Here is a 21,673-nt window from a genome sequence, read left to right as displayed (position 1 = left end):
CCTTGGTGAACAAATATATAACAAGCTTGTCGCTGCTCCACATTTCCATACCTCGGCAGACAGTAATCAGTCGACATGGCACTCTTTCTCACCAAGTGCAGACTCTGCCTCAGAATCCTTCTCAACACCACGTCTAGGCAGCCACCCCCAGTCAACCCAAGTTGGTGTGTGAGATGAGACTTCACTGCATCCCTCATGTCAAGGGATACAGGCTCGTCAGCATTGCCCCATCGGGCTGCCTTTTCTCCTGCATGTGCCATGGCTCGTGCCTTCCCCTCTGCCTGCATGTCCTTCCCTTCATGCCTTCTCTGACTGCAAGAACTCTACTCATCTTTCGAGTCTGTTCAAATGTCACCTCTGTGAAGAGCCTAGCAAAGCGCCTAACTCAGAACTTTTCTCAATGAATAAATCACTTAAAATAAATAAATAGCAAGCTTCATGACATCATGCAGCAGTATAGCCTAGTGGTTGCATGTGGAGTTTGGGAACCAACCTACCCACGTACAAATCCCAGCTCCATCATTAGTAACTGTGTACTTGAGACAAGCTACTCTACCTCTCTGACTCAGTTTCCTCCTCTGTAAATGCGGCAGTAGAGTATCGGGCAGATTACATTAGATCTCTGTGTAAAGCACTTAGCACAGCGCCTGGCACCTAGTGAGCACTCAGGAACAGTGCGTGGCTGCAACTGTCGGCAGCTGTTTTGACCTCCCACATAACCACCTTAAAGAGAGGGACTGCATCTTCACCTTTGAGCCTCCAGACTTGATTAAGAAATCGGTACATAGTAGGCGTTCACTCAATCTTTGCCTAATTGAACTGAACATGATACACATCACAGGAGAGGCACCAACAGAGAGTTCTGGGATACCAGTGGTTAGAGAGTTAATTTCTGATTGTGGGGAAAAAAAAAAATCCAAAACTTCAGGGTCAGGAAGGGGGAAGGTTGGAAATGCAAGCTATTGAAATATGGGCAAGACTTTGCCAAGAAGACATGGAAGGTGGCAGTGTGGGAGGTGTTGGCTTGTGGGGTAGGCGTTGGGGTGAGGAGTCAGGGACGGGACGGTAGCTATTCTAGATAAAGGGAAGTGCTTTAGCAAAGGCAGAGGGGTGGAGAATCACAGACTTGAACTACAGTGGCAAAGCCGAGCTCACCAGTGGTTGCAAAGGGGGAAGGCTGAGCAGGAGCCTGCAGCCTTAACCAGCGCAGCCCCGGTGGGTTCTGGCTGGGGCAGCCTGGCGTGTGTGCAGAGGGCCTAGGGAAGGAACCCAGCCACCCCTGCCCCACATGTTCCCTCTGTGGCCACACGGCCGAATGGGGGCACCAGTGTGTTGTCACAGTATGACGCTCACACATGAGCGTAAGAGAATGCTGTCCTCCCCCCTTGGCTAAGAGCACCCATTCACTCCACCGACAAAGGGGCACTGGGTGCCTACTGCCAGGCCCTGGGACACAGCAAACAAGGCCCCTGGCCTTGTGGAGCTTGCCTTCTAGTGTGGGAGGAAGTCAACAAGCACTGTGGTCCCCAACCCCGGGCCACAGCCTGGTACCAGTCCATGGCCTGTTAGGAAATGGCCCACGCATCACAGCCTGAGCTCCACCCCGCTCACCCCTGGTCCGTGGAAAAACCATCTTCCATGAAACCAGTCCCTGGTGCCAAAAAGGTTGGGACCGCTAAACAAGCACATAAGCAATTGAATATATTTGATGACACTGTCCAGGCTGTGAAGGAAATAAAGGTGGACAATGACAGGCAGGGGAGGGGCTGCCATCCTAGACGAGGTGGCCAGGGGAGCCGCCTGGATGAGATGGCATCTGAGCAAGGACATGAGTGAGCTAAGGAAGCAAGCCACATAGTGAGCAGGGAGAAGAGCACTTAGGAGGCAGGGATGGTCACACAAATGTCCCCAAGTGGGAATCAATTTGGTATGCTCGAGGAGAAGCAAGCAGGCCCGTGTGCACTTAGGAACTGGTGGGCAAGGGGGTGCAGGGTAGGAGATGAGGCTGGCAAGGGACAGGGACAGGCCCCACAGGTCCCAGTAAGGGGCACGGGTTGACCCTACCTGGGATCAATGGGCAGTGGGAGGACCTGGGGGCTTAAGCAGGGAGTGATGTCACCATCTCACCCTGGCTGCTTGCAGGCAGGGGCAGGAGTCCAGGCGGGAGGGTGGTGACAGACCAGGATGACAGCAGTACTTGCAGTGAGACGTGTGAGGAGTGGCTGAATGTGTGACCTACACACAGTCTGCAGGTGGAGCAACAGCATAGGTGACTCTCACAATAGGGTGTGACAGGAAGAGAAATCCAGGTGGCCCCCAGGTCTGGGCCCGAGACACTGGCCTGCAAGGTTGATTCCTTTCTTTCGGTGAGCTCAGGCATGAGTCAGGCACACATGTGACTTGTGAGGGACAACAGCTAGCGCCCAGTCCCCCCGCCCAAGGAAATAGGCCACGATAGGTGCAGCCACACATGTTGTCTGCCTGTGGCCACCTAGGCCCACACGCCCAGGATGCAGCAGGGACAGGTGCACAGGAAGGGCACGTGGCTGAGCCCCGGCACACACGTGTTCTGGAAGGCTGCCAACTGCTCATCCGGGTTAGGTTTACCCAGCAGGGCCAGACATAAGGCTGCTGTCCCCCACCAAGAATCAGACCAGGGGCCTGGTCGGGTCCTGGCAAAGATCAGCCACCGAGGGCTGTGTCTGGGCACACGCAGCCCTCGCCTCGGGGGCCTCAGCTGACCGGTGGTGGAGGACACTCCAACCACACTCCTGGAGTGTCCGTGCACGGGGACTTTGACTTGCTTTATAAACGTAAAGGAAAATGAAAACAAGTCCGGGAGTCCTTCAGATCAGAGGCAGGGCCACTGCAGGACACCAGGCACCTGACACAGAAAACATTCCCGGAACACGACATCAGTGCCGGACGCAGAGTGGGATTGGGACCAGGCATGACAGGCGCCCCGTGGCTCGGCCCCACACCTCGCTAATGCCATCTCGCTGTTCCAACTTGACTCCTGTTCATCAGGAAGCCCCTGCTAAGAACCAGCCAGAGGCCTGGCCCCCTTCCCTGTCCACAGCCCAGATCCAGAACAAAGGTCGTGGACACTTCCCACAGGGCCGCTGCGGATGCTCCTGCAATCTGCCTTTTAAAGACAGGGCGAGAATATGCTCCCCTTTTTGGGCAAACAAGTCATAGCTATGCCAACAGAGTTGGTTTTGAGGGTGCCCAGAGCTTCCCCCCATTTTCAGTGACTTTAACTTAAAAAAAAAAGGTTTTTCTCTGCATTACGGTTTTATTAGCTTAATTCTCATTCCAAAAGTAATGCTCTGAAAAAGATGGGGAGAAAAACCCACTGCGCTATTCCCGGGCTTTGTGAATAAGAGAAGGAACAACAAAAGAAGGAAGAGATGTTTCACATGGCAAGGGCACGTTCAGGCACCCTGAGAACTGAGCCACTTCGTAAATGGTTTCATTTAGAAACGTCCAGCTTGCGATTCAGGCGGTCTTCAATGAGAAATACATGATTTGCCAAACATGAAATGAAACCATTAAGCCCTGACAACGTCGGAGGCAAAGCAAAACCGTGGCTGTGTGCGCCCTGTGCTTCCTTCTTCTTCGCCAATTAGGTAGCCCGGTGGAAGGTATTCCAGCCAGCTGCTGGCATGGGGCTCTGCCTGGAAGAGGGATGTACACTGATCATCAAAATGACGCAGCTGGACTTATTTCAGACATTTAGTTGCCCACCCCACCCTACCCGCGATGTGCACACACACACACACACACACACGCACACACACACGGGGAATTTGCCTTCATCTTCTAGGTACCTTTGTATTTAAAGCGTGGCACAAACTCGGAATAAGCCAGACACAGAACAGGGCTATTAAAACAAAATGTAGGATAAAATTGTATAGAACTACAAATACACACACACACACACACACACACACTCACAGACCCCGGTCCATGTAAAAACTGGTGAAATTGGTATTAGATCAACATCTACGTTGGTTCCCTGGTTTTGATACTGTGCTAGAGCTATGGAGGGTGTTGCCCTTAGGGAAGCTGGGGGGAGAAACTCTCTACCATTTTTGCAACTTTCTGTGAATCTACAATGATTTCAAAATAGTTTTTAAAATGTCAAATGTGCTGTTTCTATGGCAAGTATCCTCGGACCAACTGAAATATATGGTTGCAAAGGTCCTTTAAGATCTCATCGTATGCAGAGCAGTTTTGGGGCAATAGTAAGAAATCACCACAGCCATTGTTTCCCCAAAGACAGCTTGACAGAAGTCAAGTCCCAGAGGTGACAAGACGTTGATCACTAGAGGAGGAACTTAGAGTGTGTGTCCTTAAGTCACCTGGTCCCAAAGTCCTGTTGAAGAGTAGGAGGTACCAGGCAAGCACGTCCTGCGGAAGGGTCTGTTGCCACAGGCCCGTGGATTTCTTCCACTCACCAAGCCTGCCTTGGGATCCCGTGACAGGAACTGTAGGACCACAGTCCCACCAGCTCTGCCCCTGGCCCGAGGGTCTCCAGCTTTAGGGTGATTCAGAGTCACAAGCGATGTGTTTAGAATGCAGATTCCAGGGCCTTGCTCCCACAGATCCTGACTGAGTAGATAGACTATGGGGCCTGGGAATCTGCATTCAGCGCAAGAGCACTAGGTGATTCTGTCACAGATGGTTCTAGGGCCACACTAGGAAACACTGCCCGGGAGCCTGCGGGGTCGGGAGAAGAGCAGGCAGGCACTCGGCATCCATGGAGCAAGGTGCTTCTCGTGCCCCTGAGGGAACGTCAGTGCCCTGCTTCTCTGTGTATGCCAGAGATCTTCAACCCCAGTGCTGCTGGCAGGAGAGCACCGGGAGCCCCCTGCGTCGGTCCTGTGGAGGCCGGGACCATGTGCACTTAAGGTAAAATGCATCACAGCTACTTTTTACTGCGTGCTGATGATGGACTAAGCATTCACATCCTCACAACACTGCTCTGAGTGAATTACTCACTACCTCCATTTTACAGACAGGAAAACTGAGGCTCAGAGAGTTCCAGGGTTACATAGATAGAAATCGACAAAGAAGGAGGCAAACTCAGCCAGGATTTGTCATTCTGTGATACAACCTCTCTGTCTGACACAAAGGCTCCTTCAGGTTCTCATCTCTTCCAGGATAAAACATGCTGCTTAAAAAGAACAGAAACCGGCTGGGCGCCGGGGCTCACGTCTATAATCCTAGCACTCTGGGAGGCCGAGGCAGGTGGATCGCTCGAGGTCAGGAGTTCGAGACCAGCCTGAGCAAGAGCGAGAGCCCATCTCTACTAAAAATAGAAAGAAATTATATGGACAGCTAAAAATATATACAGAAAAAATTAGCCGGGCATGGTGGTGCATGCCTGTAGTCCCAGCTACTCGGGAGGCTGAGGCAGGAGGATTGCTTGAGCCCAGGAGTTTGAGGTTGCTGTGAGCTAGGCTGACACCACGGCACTCTAGCCTGGGCAACAGAGTGAGACTCTGTCTCAAAAAAAAAAAAAAAAAAAAGAACAGAAATCTCCCAGGAGGAGAGGGGCGTTGAGGAGAAGGGGAAGGGGAAGAAGATTTTCCCACTCCTTGTTTCAGTGGCGACAGTACTCCTTTCCAACTTACAGCAGATCTAAACCTCTCAAAGTCTCCCTTCCACGGCCACTTTGTCCCTCCCTCCCTTTCATCTTCCGTCCAATTCTCTCCTAATCTTTCTCCTCTCTTCCCTTTTTATTTTTCTCCTTTTGTCTCCAAAGTCCAAAATTACAGACCCAGTGTGTTCCTCCACTTTCCTTTTCTCCCCACCGCTAATAGAAGCATTTTCTCTTGCCAGCCTTTTACGATACGGGCTATCTGAAGACATGAGAATTAGGTTCCTAGCAAGGCAAATGACCTACCGTTTTCCAGAGGACACTGTGGAATCTTGTTTGCCCGAAGGTTCCAAATATAATCCATGTTCCACTCAAGGCACACTTGATGATCTTTGAAAGGGCGTTCAAAGGGCGGGACTGTCTTCAGCAGAGTGTAATTCTTTGCCACGGCGTGTAGCAAGTTTTCCTCCCATTTAACATTCGAGTCTCCACCACCGTATTTGTGAGTAATCCAGGCGCGCAGTATCACCGCAGATACCGAGATGGAGTGTCTGATGAAATAATCATCTCTGTAAACCATAATGCTTGGAAATTTCACATGCACTATTTGTGTCCTGCTGGTGTGAAGATGTTTCTCATTCTTCCACCTTTTTTTGTACACGGGAATGCTACTTCTGAACTCAGATGAAACAACCGCTTCCAAATTGACAACACAGGGCTGGGAGCACAAATACTCCACCGAGACTTCAGAAACGTTGCGAACGTTTCCTTCAAAGACAGTAAAATAAATAAAGTCTTTGTAAGCCACGCTCTGCTCGGCTTTGGGTATCACGGATGTCGTTAGTGCAGTCTGCCTACCCAACGATGGTACAAAGTTCTGAAAAAGAGAGGAAAAAAAATAAGAAATACAGAAAGTTTAAAATTATCATAATAACAGATATGTTAATCACTACTTTCCTGGGATAAAAAAATGTCAATCTACATAAAGCAATGAATGTGGAAGATAAAAGATGTCGAAACCCCTACTGAACGATCGGAGAAAAACCAACAAAAACACAAATAGAGATTAGGCCACGTTAAACTCTCTCCCCAGACTCAGTGGCATCTGCTGATCAAAACGTGACTTTTGAAGCTACGTGGCAATAATTCCAGAGTTGGTTTCTAAACGGAGGAGCTAGTTCACAACAAATCCAGCAGCAACTGAACCTGCCTTAGAATGAAAGAGAGACAACCCAGCTTCAGACGCTTTCAAACTATTGTCCTGACTTCAAATGCTGGGTCGGATGCTGCCAAATCAAAGGCTGGGAGAAAGGTTCAAAGTGCACCCTCGAGGGAACATAACCGGGATGCCAACCTGGCTCATTTTTCTCTAGTAAGTTCTAAGCCAGGACAAGCCTGCATGACGGATGGCCCAGCGGGAGGTTTCTACGGCTCCGATCACACACGGGCAGGCGGGGCCCGTGGACTGGGCCCGTGGACAGCCTTTCACCATGGATGATGCTACACGATGTGCCAGGAAAGATTTCAGCTGCGTGTTTATCTATCTAGTCATGAAACCAAGGCGATGTTTTGAGCATGAGGTGCTGATATAAGGGTGCTAAGAGCTCTTCTAAATATGGCTTTGTGATTCAGGAATCTAAAACACAATAGCAAAAAGGTCACTTCGGACCACTTCACACCCATTAGGGTTGCTATTTATCAAAAAACCAAAAAATAACAAATGTTGGTGAGGATGTGGAGAAATGGAAACGCTTGTGCACTGTTAGTGAGAATGTGAAATGGTGCAGCTGCTATGGAAAACAATACGTCAGTTCCTCAAAAAAATTAAACATGGGATTATCATATAGTACGATCCCACAATTTCACTTCCGGGTATATACCCAAAAGAGGTGACGGCAAGGACTTGAAGAGATGTTTGTACACTCATGTTCATAGCAGCATTATTCACAGTAACTAAAACCAACCCCAGGGTCCATCAGTGGATGAATGGATAAACAAAATGTGGTATATACATACGATGGAATATTATTCAGGCCTAAAAAGGAATGCAATTCTGATATAGGCTAAAAGACAGATGAATTTTGAAGACATGATGTTAAGTGAAGCAAGGTAGACTCAAAGAACAGTGGATATTGTATAATCCACTTATATGAGGTACCTAGGTAGTCAAAATCACAGAGACAGAAAGTAAAATAGAGGTCCCTAGGGTATGGGGGAGTGGGGAACAAGGAGTTAGTGTTTAATAGGGTTTCAGTGATGAAAATAGTGCCAGAGATGGAAGGTGGTGATGGTTGCACAACAATGTGAATTTACTTAACACTACTGAAACTGTACACTTCACGGTTAAAATGGGACATTTTATTTTATAAATGTTTTTGCCAAAATTTTAAAGAAAAAGGTCACTTTGGTCTCCTCCCAGGAAAGAAGAAATAAAGACTCTTTTTTCTAATTCTGGCTTAAAGCTATAGGAGAGGCAAAGGTGAACAAGACATGAAGTCTGGTATCAGGAAATCACAGTTATAAATAACAGTGATATAGGCAGAGCGTGGTCCCTGCTCCAGTCAAACTATAAACAAGCCCAAAGGAACACAGCACCAGAGAGAGTAATTCTGACTTGGGGGGTCTAGGACAGGCTTTATGGAAGAAATGGTATTTCAACTGGGCTTTGAGGGATGAAGAGAAGTTCTTCCAACAGAGATGCAAAGGAAAGGCACTGCAAGTGGCGTAAAGAGCGTGAGGGGCAAGAGACAGGGAAGGGCAGGTGTACTTAGGGAACAGCGAGCAGCTGTGTGGAAATGGGGATATGGGGTCGGAAAGAAAGACAGGGTTTGGGCCCTGGAGAGCACTGAGTTCCAGCCCAAACAATGTGGACTTTTATTCTACTGATAGCAAAGAATCAATGAAGGTTTCTGCAAAAGGGGGTGTTTCCCTTTTAAAGCAACTGACATTAGAAACAAGGCTAACAATCCATTAGAAAACTGAGCAAATGACACAGTTCATCGATACGTGAATTCTCACTCATAGCAAGAGAAATGCAGATTGAAACTACACTCAGATACCATTTTTAACCTATTAGATTCACGAAGATCAAAAAGTCGGATAACACCTTATGCTAGCCAGAGTACAGGGAAGCATGGCCTCTTATGGACTGCTGGTGGCAGTAATCTCTACCGGGCCAATCAAGCAATATCTAGCAAAACTATAAATGTACCCACCCTCTGGCCCAGTAATTCCACCTATAGGAATTTATCCTACAAATACACTCAAATCTCTGCAAAATGAGTTACGTATGCATAAATTTTCACTGCAGCACTGTATAGCAAAAGATGGGAAGCCTAAATGCCCATCAAGAAGGAGCTAGTTAAATAAATTATAGTGCGTCCATTCACAGAGTACTATACAGATATTAAAAAGAGGAAGATCTTCATGTACAGATAAAGGAATGATCTCTGAAAGGTTTTTTGTTTGTTTTTTAAAAAACAGGTTCCTAAATACCACTTGGGTTAAATGTGTGTGTGTGCGCGTGCCTATTCACTTGAATACGCTTATCACTGGTTGCTCACAAGCGTAAGGATGATGTAACCAGGAGACAGGATAAGAGAGACAGATGCACTTATGTTCTTCCTTAATTTTTGAATTCCGTATCAAGTGAATTTTTTTAAAAGGGGAGGAGTGAGAAGAAAGCAACCATCCTAAAAGGTGAAAGTGGCAAATGTGGCTTCCGCAGTGGCAGCGGGAGAACAGGCACGGGGCCAGCCATTCCTCTGGATGAGTCATGGGAAATCGGTGGGAAGAAAGAGGGGGTCACAGTCCAAACTGTCTGCCCCCGCAGGGAGGGGTTCAATTGTTTTATGTTCTTGTTTATACTGCCAAATTATGGGGGGGGAGTAAACAAATATAAAAATAATCTTATAATTACAAGTAGCGAATGTTAGAGTGGATGAGCCCTTGGTGATGAGCCCGTCCGCTCCGGCATTCTGCAGACACCCCGGCTGGTGGGTTAGCAGAGGCAAGCCCGGGAACCTGGCTCCTTTTCTCCCCTCCACCCGCTCCCACGTTCCCACCCCATCGCACAGAACTGCAAGACTACAGAGCCCCATTTCCCGACCGCCTGGGAACTCCAGGCTGAATCCTGCTCCCACACGAACAGAGACGCGCCAGGTATCCGCCCACAGCGGCGGTTCATTCATTCAGCCAGGTGTGCCAAGGTGTTGCCCCCACTCTCGAGAGGGGACTCAAGCTGTGAAGCTCACAACAGTGTTTCACCCAAAGCCAGCAGTCACCGGTGCCCACGGAAGCTGGAGCAGCAGAGCAGCACGAGCAGCCAGCGCGCCGTATTCCAAAGCAAAGCCCCGAATCCTTCCCTCACGAAATCGACGGGAAGAACACGATGCTTATTTAGGGAGACAACAGGCAGCACGGAGTCCAGGACATGTCATGGTATGTTAAATATCGCACTGTGTTCTTTTCGGAAGAATGACTTAAAACCTCTTCCTCATTCTTTTCACATATACCTTAAAAACTTACCCAGACCCAGTTCTCCTGGTTCAGTTTTTTCTTTTTGGTCACATTTTTAATGCTGATGCTAGGAACTCCAGTGAAACTCTCTTTTAAACAGAATGACCATTTGATTTCACTAGAAAAGTGCAGTTAATAGTAATCATGTTCATTATTTCACAGCTTAATGCCAAAGAGGCACCAGTCCACTTTTCTCCATTAGTAAGCACAGCCCGTTGAGCAGAGATTCGGTTTTGGCCATGCTCGTAACACTGCGGATAAAGACAGTATATACACACCTCACCATGCACCTCTCCAGAGCCTTCCCTCCAAATTCTGCCTCAAAGAAAATCTCTGCATACTCATATGACGATTACTTTATTTTCACCCATTTCAGAGTCTCAACTGCAGTAAAACTAACCCAAGAGATGTGAATTTAGACATATGCTATCCAACCTGAGTAGGCACAAGTCATACTGAGCACTTGTAATGTGGCTGGTCTTGAGATGGGCTGTGAGTATAATACGTACACTGGATTTCAAAGCCTTAGTATAAAAAAGAGGCTGTGAAAGATCTCATTAATAATTTTCATATTGCTTGTATGTTGAAATGATATTTGGATACATTGAGTTCAAAAAAATGTATTATTGAAATTAGTTCCGTTTACTTTTTTAATGTGGCTACTTGAGAATTTAAAATTACATACGTGGCTTGCATTTGTGTCTCACCTTATATTTCTACTGGGTGGTGATATTCTAGATTTTAGGCCAGCAGGCTTTTTCTGTAAAACAATGGCCAGATGGTAAGTAAATATTTGGGGTTTTGCGAGCCACTCGGTGTCTATTGCAACTACTCAATTCTGCGGCATCAGCATGAAAACAGCTTTAGGGACACACGACCGAATGAACACATGGCTGTGGTCCGACACACAATGTTGACAAATACAGGCAGCTGGCTGGATTGGCCCATGGGCCGTAGCTTGCTAACCACCGTTCTAGATTATCAAGCTTTTATTCTACATAGAGTTCTGAAGAACACAAGGTGACAGAAGATATGCTTTGTAAGGAGTTATCCTAGAGGAGAAATGGGATGAATAACCCAGTTAGCATAATTTCCTATATGTGCAGTTGACGGCGCTTGACTCCATATTTTTCTAAGGTTCCCTGATGGTGGGTGCTGACATCTTGCTATTGTTTCTTTCAGAAAACATCTAAATCAATGAGAAAGTGAAGCTGGGCTGGGCAAAGAGACAAAGTTGCATGGACTGAGATGGATTATTCGAGAAATGTAAGAAGCCTGAGTGACAGCTTAAGTATAAGACAAGAGCAGCTTCACAGCAACTTCAGGGATGAGGCAATATTCCCCCCCCACCAACATAATGCGGAAGTGCTGGCTCCAAAGAGAGCCTCAAACTCACCGCAGGTGGCCTGTGCAGAGCCACAGGTCTGCACCCCTTGAGAAGGCGCTTTGGGGTGCCTGTGTGATGAAGGAAGCCACCACCTCGTGGGCTGGAGCAGACCCAGTGGGCAGCGACCACACCATGAGTTGTGGCTACCTCTGTTATGTACAAAACCAACACCGATTAGCAACACATCACACTGTAAATATTGATTAAACTGAAGCTGATTTCCTGGCTCAAGTCATGTGTGTGGTTATAAGCTGCTTCCTGCCAGGAAAATAAGGCAATTAACTTGAAGAGTTTCAGCTACAGGCATGACACGTGTCCAACCTTCATAGGTATTTTCACATGCCAGGTTGCATTAACATAAGCTAAAAATTTACCCACACGTTCCTTCGTTTAGAAACTATGAGGTCAGAGTCCATGTCACTGTTATGTCTCCAGCTTCCAAGACAGAGCTTGGCACACAGTAGGAACCTAGTGTTTCTTGCCGAAATAAAGTTCTGGGCATGGGCGCTTCTGCCAGGTGCCTCAGTGGCCCTGGAGGACCCTACATATAAACCAAAAGACCTGATCCAGTCTGGGGCCCCCACTGCCCCTTTCTTTGCGTTCATAAGTTTTCTTATGCACTTCCCCCACGCTGTTCTCTACTTTTCCTCCAGCCTCATTAACGCCTGGCAGAGAGCCCTCACCCTTTGACATCTCACGGGGCCCCAGGGTCAGAGCTGCCTGGGGAAGGTGGCACCTTGGCACCCACTTTACTCATCTGGGGTGGACCTCCCCCCAGCTATTTTGTCCCCCCAGACAACTGCCCTACATTCTAGAACTTTTTCATTACTCCGCACCAAAAACACAAATTAAATTCAAAAAATTTCCCATCCCTCCACCCTCTGCTGGACTCCTATTCACCTGGCAAGTTCATCCATGTTACTGTGAGACTAAAAAAAAAGGCAGAGGTAATGTCACGTATCTGTATTCCTGCGCCAGCTTTGTGAAGACAGTGCCTTAAAAGCACAGCCCAAATGTACCGCAGCTCTAAGCAAGATATTCGGGGTGTAAAGGGGCATTTCTGTGCCCCTCAAATTATGCCATTTAGGCAGCCACATAGACGTTCCACCTCAAAAGCTAATAATCCACTCTACGCCCAACAGAGCTGGGCTCTGAAAGATGCCTGGGCCCTCAAATATCTGTTTATACCAGATGTGAACCCTAATCAAAGTCAAATTTGACAATGTCACGCACAGTCACCAAACATAGATTCCTTTGCCTCTGTGTAAGTGTGCTTGTATTGTAAATTTTTTTAGAAAAGAAAGAAATGGGCCAGTTAATGTGTTTTCATGATAGAAGACCCAAAATAGGAGATCTAAATGCATTGAATTCAGCCTGGGAATCAAGAAGCAGATGAATTTATGTATCTTCTGGATGGAAAAAAAAACTATCAGTACTGCCTAAACTTCTTTTAGGATGACTGCATTTGATTCCTTTAAACAAAATCAATGAAAAGAAACTCTATTCAAATAACCCTCCCTTGTTCCAAAGAGCTGAGAAAACTTGGCCCTGTTCTCTATATGGTCCACTCAGTATTTAAGGAAGGGACAGAGAGACTGGAAAATTTTAAATCATTCAGGTCTCACTGTGGGAAGTTCATTTACATTTATACGCGTACGTGGGAAGGTCTGATACACAAACAATGACGGAGTTCTGTGTTTCTCATTCTTGACCATTCCAGCCCATTAGTCACCTAAGAAAACCCTGGCTCATGAGGGCTTTCTTCTGGCTGGATCTCACTTTCCAGAGGTCAAAAAGGTAATTGTATTGCCTTCACAGGCTTATTTCTCCAATTTCTGCTGACTAGACAGAAGCAAAAATTCTGTTTATGTCAACAAAGCATGCAATTAAGCAAAATGGGTGATGATGTCAATATGGACTTCAAAATCAAGATGTGCCGTGAGAAACATTTCCCAGTTGAGCACTACTCTTTCCCAACCTGAGAGCGGGCTAGAGAAACACCTTCACCATAACGATCAATATTCCTGGTTGTGTAAGATCTCCCCCTGCAATACTATTTAATATGCTGTTTCTTTCTCACTCAAATCATAGAAGGGTAACAAAGGCTGGTTTGGTTTTATTTCATTGAGTTTCTACTGTGTGCTGGGCACTGGGACAGATGAGTTCTATGTTTTTTCTCATTTCCAACCCCATCCTCTCACACAGAACTTCATAGAACTCATGTCTAACCTAATCCTCGCAACAGTCCTGCAAGGGAGATAGCATTCTAGTTTTACAGCAGAGGGAATGAGTTGGACTCAGAGAGGGCAAGTAACTTGCCCAAGGTCAACCAGCAACTAAAAAGCAGAACCAAAATTCAAATCCGTGTTGGCTGACTCCAAAGTCAGCAACGGTGTGCCTCTTGCCTTCCAGAAACACCCAAAACGGTGTCCTTGACTCACCCACTTGCCTTGACACCTGTCACCACTTTCTGGCTACAGGTGAAGAAATCTTGAGACTCAGCTCATTCCACTTGAAAGGGTGCGTCAGTATGCCTCGAGCCTGGGGAGGGGAGGCATCACCCCACCCACAAACACACACACCGGACTGAGCCCCTCCCTGGCACCATCGAGCCCTCCCTCGGGTAAGGAGGGAAACGGGGCTGCCAAAGCCGGATCTCACCAGCAATTCCTCACACGCTGCCCAGGCCTCCTGCCCCTCGGATCCGTTCTCAGGGGAACGTGATGAGCCAATAAACACGGTAACTGGATTCACTTTAGGCTATTTATGGGCCACTTGGGTCTATCCATCTTCTCGGCAAATTGCCTGGGTTCTTTATTTCTTCTCTGCTACCTTTCCCCTGCCCTTTGCCAAGAGGCAGCCAGAAGAAATAGAAGGCAAGGAGCAAACACCACAGCCGGGAGGTTTTAGAAGCTGGGTCAGGATGACTATGGAAGCTATTGGCTGACATGAAATTTGGATATTGTCTCTGCATTTCAAATACTCATAAACCACTCCTCGAGCTGGATGACTGCGGGTCTCTTCACCTGGTTTTGATCTTCTATGTCCTGCATTGCACACACAGTAAGGGGTTAATGAGCACTCCTGGATGGATAACGGATGATGTGCAGACACTTAAGGAGAATCCTGGACAAGACACAGCCACCGTCTGCTAGGTGTCCCCACATACGTCTGTGCTGTTAATGTCCTCTTATTTCTTTGTCTTCTGATTGTCTAACAAACGGAAATGTCTACTCTGAACATTCAGCTGTACAGCTGACATCAATACTGGCCATCGTGAGATTTAATTTTTATGTAAGAAAACATTACACATTCCAGACCAGAGTTGGAGATGGCCAGAACCACCTTCTGGAAGTGCCATTGCCACAGACGGAGCTGGGGCAGCCTCAGGCTGGTTCCAGCCAACTTTGGAGGAAGGTGAGTGTTAGTTAGAAAATGGCAAGGGGGTGCACTGGGGGAATGAGTCCCATGGGGAGCACAGCACCAGCACCAGGGACCTCAGCAGAGGCAATTTCATTACCCTTTGCTTTCGAAGCCCTCACCCTCTCTGAGGAGGCTCTCTGCATCTTGACCTTTGGTGACCTCAGAATTTTCTGGCAGCCACTGGAACCAGGGATCATCTTTTCAGAAATCTGTTTGGCATCGTTCCGTGACTTATCTTTCAGGCCTCATCACAATTATTCATGCTTTGGCAGTATCCTAGCTACAGTCACAGCACTGTTCCTGAGCTGACACTGAAGGTTACGCTGTCCCAGCTGGAGGAGGAGGAAGGTAGCCACCTCCTCAAGACCCCAAGTCCAGGAAGCATGCTTCCCACGAGGGCAGGGGCTTAAAGGCATCTGTTCAGAAGCCACGCTCAACCTCTAGCCCTTGCGAACAGGCAAATAGGTGAAGATAACACAGAACAGGAACTGGTCTCCAAATCATGGACAATTTGGCTTTGGAATGCATTCCAAGGCACACTCACTGTACACTCGATACACGTTCACACAGACTCAAATGCTAAACCCCACCAGCTGTCTCTGGACTATATATAAAGACCCAGTCCTTTACCTCTCCGTTACTGATGGTAAATATTTTCTGGGCTTTACCTTTTTTTTCTTTAACATCCTGCTTCTATTCTGTGGCCTGCACTTCCTGCTTTGTACATTTTAGATTACTTTAGACATGACCTCACATCCTGGTTGACTGCACAGTAGCTGTTAATTGCCAGAGCTTTGCTAATGGCCAGTACATCTATGTAGCTAGGTACGAGAAAAGTGGGTTCCAAGCAGCAAAATGCAGAAAGCAGTAAACTAGCATGGATTACAGCTGGGGCTCTAGAGGTGGACAGACTTTGATTTCAATCTCAGACTGTGTGTCCTGGGGCAACTAACTTAACATCTCTGAGCCTCTGTTACCTCATCTAAATGGAGATCATAATAGCTCCTATCTCACAGGGTTGTTGTTAAGATTGGTATTGGATAATGCCTATAACTGACTTAGCACAATGCAAGCTATTACTATTACTACTTAGGCTTCCAAATTATGGAATAGCTTTCTGCCTCTAGCGTCTACATATTCTGAGATCCTGCCCAGCCATTGTGTTCCACCTGTACCCTCCACCTGCCCACCTCATCCCACTGACCAGTCACTTCCTCCGGGAAGCATTCCTTGATTGAGCAGAATGTACACAAGTATGCATTTGTATTTTTTCTGTTGTATCATGTTTTTCATGTGTTTCATATAGATGTTTCCATTTTCCCCAGTTCACACACCAAGCTTCTCCAAGGTCAAGAAGTCTTACCTTCCAGTAGGACCTCAGGTAGCACATATGTAGGGAGCAAAATCCCTAGACTTGTAGAACAAAATGTGAAGACCTTTTGCTTTTGTTTCTTGGGTTCACAAAACGTTCTCACTCCGTTGCAAAATGGCTCTCTTGTTTATCAAAGTCTTTCTTGTACAGCAGCATGTCAGAAGCTCATCTGAAGGAAGCACACAGAGGCAGGAAATCTGACATTTCCCCCTCCATGAGGTTCCAAAATCCATTCCTTCCCTCTCTGCCAAGACATTCATCCATGCTCTAGTTATTTTCCACATTACAGTATTTTCTATAATCTCTCTTTCCAGGGCCCTGCTCACCACTTCACTGTGTCACTCTAGTCTTACCATGCATCATTCTTCCCTGTCTGTGATCCCTTCTCTCATGTGCCCCTGGGTCCCTACAGAACTTTTGTACTTTCTCCATCCTGTCTCTGTTCACACGTCGCACTTAGGCCCTTAGGCTTTGCTCTTGTTACTCTGATTTCTTGAACTGTCAAGAAGTAGTCAGTCTTTGCCAGGTCTGGAGATTTCCATGTGGAACTTTCTAGACCACCTGTGCATTAATGTTTCACTGCTCTACTACATCATTGCTGTTTCTGTGGGTAGCCAGCAGCGCCTCGTGTACAGGGATCATCTGTTTAAACTGAAATCTTGTCATTTGTTATGGCAGTTTTATTTATGAGCCTGTGTGCTATAAACTTGTGCCATAAATATTAAATAATAATATCTCTTGGGCAAAAAAACCATTCATATTAACTGACAACTTCTTATGAAAATAAGTAAATCCAACCACAAAATTTGGTGTTGGCCAATTTTGAAATATGAGTAAAAGCACGAATTGCTCAACAGGTAGATGCAAAGGCAGAAGTACAATTTGCATTTTTACACGCTCTTGCTTCAAGAAATGAAACATCTAAGAAGTAAAACGCGTTACAAGAAACTTGGGCTGGGTAGGAAATTTCTTCAGAATCAAATTCTAACTCCTGCCAGTACCTCCTAAGCAGTTTTTAGCTTCTACGAAGAAAGACTCCAAATAATGACAATGCCACATAAATGAAAATAATTTTGGACAATGACACTGCTCAATTTTTTTTTTTTTAGCATTCTGTGAATTTCCTATTACATCAGTTTCATGATTCAGCATTTTCCATTTCATTTATTTACAGTAATATATGGCGATATAACCCAAGGTTTCTGCAGGATCCGGGACATAAGGTAGGCTGGGCAGGAAGGGTGTCGCCTTCTGCAAATTTACTATTGTTTAGGAGAATTCAAAACAGAAGAAAGCAAGCCAACAAAGGAATTGAGAAATATTTCCCCACCTTGTTCTGAGGGTCTAAATTACTCTGGTATTTAAAATGAATTGGTTTTGAAAAATAGGTTACTGCCATTTAGTCAATGACTAAAACAGAAGCCAAAAGTGTGCAAATTGCAAACTAACACGCATGAGCCAAACATATTCTCTGAAATGACAATGTTCAAGACGCAACTAAAGTCGCCACTCTGGCGGTAAGCGTGTTAGAGAGAGCTAGATGTCTTTCTGGCATCTGCAACTTGGCTGGAGTGACCAAGGAGGAGTTGAAGAGCGCTGGAGATGCGAGGTGCGTTTACAGAAAGCCGTCCGGGCCGCGAGGACCCGGTGGAAACTGAAAGGAGGGTCGAGGCGGGTGGCGGGCGCGAAGAGAAAGAGGCGAAGTTGGGCAAGGGAAGGAAAGGAGCGGCGAGAAGATCGAGAGGGAAGCCCAGGAGGGTGGGGAGGAGGCTGGAGAGCAGCGCGCGGCGGGGCGGAGAGCGAACGCGGGGTGGCGAGGCTCCCAGATAGAGTGGAGGACAAGAAGGGGTCTCCAGGGGAACCTGACCCAGGTCTAGAACGAGTCTGGGAGCGAGAGGAATGGACACGAGCGAGAGAAGCAGCGCGGCAAGTCCGGTCTACGCGCCCCTCTCCACGCCCCGGGTACCCATTCCAGGTGCTGGGAGCGCCCGGGGCGCAGCGGCCAGGAAGAGAGAAAACTAGCAGCGGCGTCCCCGCCCCGCTTGGCGGGGATCCCCGGCCGCCCCCACCCGCGTCCCCAGGGCCCCGCGCGGAGGGGAGGACCCGAGCAGGGTCCGGCGCTCACCAGGTAGCAGAGCAGGAGCAGCGCGCAGGCAGGGCGGCCGCCGAGGCCCGGGGGGACACCGCCGCTCGGGGGGGCCATAGCTGCAGCCCGGGGGCCGACCGCGGGCGGCGGGGGTTGCTGCTGCTGCTGCCGCGGCCACCCGAGCCCCGCGCCGCGCCGCTGCATGGCGAGGCCGCCCGGATCCGGGCCGGAACAGGTCACCTGGTGCAGGGACCGGCCCCCGCCCGAGGCGCCACCTTCCCGCCCGCCCCCGGCCGGGCCGGCCGCCGCGCGCTGGGCCACCTGCCGCCACCGCCGGACCCGCCGCCGCCGCCACTGCCGCTCCCGCCGTCGCCGCCCCCGCAGCCCCAGCCGAGCGCCGGCTCCTCCCCGCCTCCCAGTCCCCGTCCCCTCCCTCCCCTCTGCCTCCCTGCCCAGCCCGCCTCCCAGGCGCTCCCTCCGGCCCCGGGGCTCCCACCCTTCGGGGCAGCGATCGCCCACGCAGGTGGGAACCGACCCGGTCCCGCCCCCTGGGCGCCCCCGCCCCCTGCCCGGAGCTCTCGGCCCCGGCCCGCCCCCCTTTCGCTTTCTTTCCGCGGCTCCTTCCGCGCTCAGGCTCTCCGCGACCCCCTCCTCTCCCTCCGTTTCCCTTCTTCCCTCTCCCCTCGCGCTTCCTAACCCTCTCTTTTTTTCACTTTCTCCCCTTTCTCCCTTCTCATTCTCTTCCTCCCCCTTTCATTTCCCCCTCCCCCCCGCCACCCCTGTGGGGGTCGCACAGCCCAGTTCCCGCCCGGGCAATGGGTTTTGTCTGCTTTCTGGTTTGGCCGGGGCGCCATTCCCGCAGGGCGCAGGGCGAGTGTGCCCCCTGGAGTTGTGCCTCGCAGCGGCCCAGCTTCGCGTCCTTACAGATGGATTTTGACCCCTGCCAACCTCCACCTGTCCACCTGCAGGGCTGGGACCGCCTCCCTGCTGGCACGTTTTTAGTTCGGGCTGCGCCCCACCCTGCCGCTGCTTCGCCGCACGTTCTGCGTGTTTCCCGAGGGTTTTGTGCGGTGCCGGCGCCACCGCCGCCGCCGCGCTCTTTGTTTTAATTGTCCAGAGTATTGGCACCCAGACCCGGTTTGGATTTCATTTGCATCCCTGTGCTTCGGCTTCCACTTTGGACCGAAAAGAAAATGAATTAATTAGGCTAATACAATTGTACTCAAGCCCCAAATAAAAGGGATGAGGCCCTTGAAGTGCGCAAACAGCTTTTTAAAAAATCAGGACACATCCTCGGCCTTGGGGACGCAGGTTGACTGGCTGCTCTCCGACCCGGGTTCTGCGGCCAGGCGGAGAGGGGCGACTGGGACCGTCGCTCGGGGAGCACCTGGTTGTGTCCAGGGGCTCAGACAACTGGGGCCGGCGGCTGCTGCTTAGTTAACCCACCTTCGAAAGTTCTCAAAAGCTTCTCTTTGGCACTGGTGGATCTGGGCGGGTTGGAACTAATTAATAATAGACCGGGAGTCTGGGAGGACACAGCCCTTTCCCTATGCCACCACCGTAAGTCAAGTCACATCCGGCGTCGGGGACAGGCTGGTGGTTACGGTGGGATGCCTAGGGTGGGTTAGACCCGCAGTGTAGGAGTCCCCTGTGCCTGGACATGCCCACCGCCACCTCCGTAGGGGCCTGACCACACTGGAGATGGCGACTCCTCAGCTGTCGTCTCTTACTTTTTTAGGTCACCTAAGGCCCCTGAACCCCGGTGACACACTGCAAGGTAATGCCTTAGTCCACTGGTTCTCAAACCGCAGCGCATGGGAGTCCCGTGGAGGGTTCGTTAAACACAGATTGCTGGACGCCACCCCTGAAATTTCTGACTCATTTGGTCCTGGGTGGCCCTTGAGAATTTGTCTTCCTAATAAGCTCCCAGCAGCTGCTGCTGCTGCCCCAGAGACCCCCCACCTCCAGAACCACTGGCTTCCGGAAACGGTGGCTCCTGCTCCTCTCTCAGCCAGCTGCCAGCACATGAAAGCATTTGGGGTGGGGGGGAGGTTGACAGATGCTCCCACTGTCCCTGTCCCATTTCCACAGAAACAAAGCACTTAAAATTCTCCTGTGTGATGTGGAAAATCATTTATTCTATCAAGTGTCCAAGGGAACAAAAGATTCGGTGGCTTCGTCCCAGATCCTGTCTATATTTTTTCTGCCAGGTCAAAATTCAGACTATACTTTTAATGAAAATTGTTGGCTACTTCAGGATAATGAGGTTTCAGTAGGCATCCCAAAATTTCTAGGGTTTCCACCTGTCTTCCTGGGCCTTTCTCTGGAGTTGCTCTCCTCCCTCATTGCACACAGACTCTGTTGGTCTTCAGGGAGCTAAATGGTTCCCTCAAGTTGTTTGTAATCAGAATTCATGGAATCAGAGTTTTCAAGGCTTTGTGAGCTTTAAGGGTTTGGATTTACCCAGGTGTAGTTTATGCAGAGGTGCCTCCCAGGAGGCTGGGCTATTCTTAAGGTGGTATATTCAATCACTCGGTCATTATCTTCTTGTGCTCCTACTGTGCGTCAGGTCAGGCACCACCGAAGCCTCCAGAGGAAGGCAGGACCACCCTTCCTGCAAGGAGCAGCAGACAGACAAAACTCTGGCCGAAATATAATTTAGTCCCTCTGCCCCTCCCAGGGCAGGAGGTGCTGGGATTGACTGATTCATCCTGTGTTAGAGAGGGGCAGGGAGAAGGTCAGTGTTTCTTTTCACGGGGGAGTGTGACATTTTAGTCCAGAAGACGGAATCGGTTATTACCCTTGCCTCCTCTCTAGCAGTTCACGTCAGTAATTCGAAGGGTGTAGTCTGATTTCAGAAGAAGGCCTTTTGTTTAAAAATAAATATACTTTTCCCATTGTCCTGTGAAAGAGCTTGAAATTCCACTATCACAATTGATGGGTCTGAATTAAGGTTTAATATTCCACTAAAAGTCGAAGGACCCCGAGGGAGACAGCATTAATCTGGCCTTCCCCATTACTGCCTTAGCATGAGTCAGTTCATCACATCCTCTGGAAGGAGACAGTGAGAGGAGAACGACTCCACACCTCAACACAGGAAAGGACAAGGGCAACAGTCCTGAGGGAGGGTGGTGGCCTGAGCTTATCACAGCCAGGGAGGTGGCCTGGCCCACTGGGTGGAGAAAGGAGGCTGTACCTCCTGGCATAAACCTGCCTCTGCATTCCAGGCCTATTGTTCTACTCTGAAGTGACTTAAGATCAGTCAAATCTCAGGAACCAATG

General features: G+C 48.9%; 1 protein-coding gene across 1 annotated transcript in view; it reads right to left on the bottom strand.

Annotated features, from left to right (window-relative positions):
- Window positions 1–18,595, bottom strand: part of SEL1L3 (SEL1L family member 3) — a 106,144-nt gene extending 87,549 nt beyond the window's left edge. The window contains exons 1-2 of the mRNA XM_069494200.1: window positions 18,431–18,595; window positions 5,912–6,482 (exon numbers count right to left, since the gene is read on the bottom strand). Coding sequence (XP_069350301.1) covers window positions 5,912–6,482; window positions 18,431–18,595 — 736 coding nt within the window. The remainder of the gene's footprint in view (window positions 1–5,911; window positions 6,483–18,430) is intronic.
- Between the last annotated feature and the right edge of the window lie 3,078 nt (window positions 18,596–21,673).

Source organism: Eulemur rufifrons, chromosome 19 (assembly GCF_041146395.1).
Source record: "Eulemur rufifrons isolate Redbay chromosome 19, OSU_ERuf_1, whole genome shotgun sequence".
NCBI lineage: Eukaryota > Metazoa > Chordata > Mammalia > Primates > Lemuridae > Eulemur > Eulemur rufifrons.
Note: the sequence above shows the minus strand (reverse complement) of the source record. Positions and strands in the feature narration are given on the sequence as shown.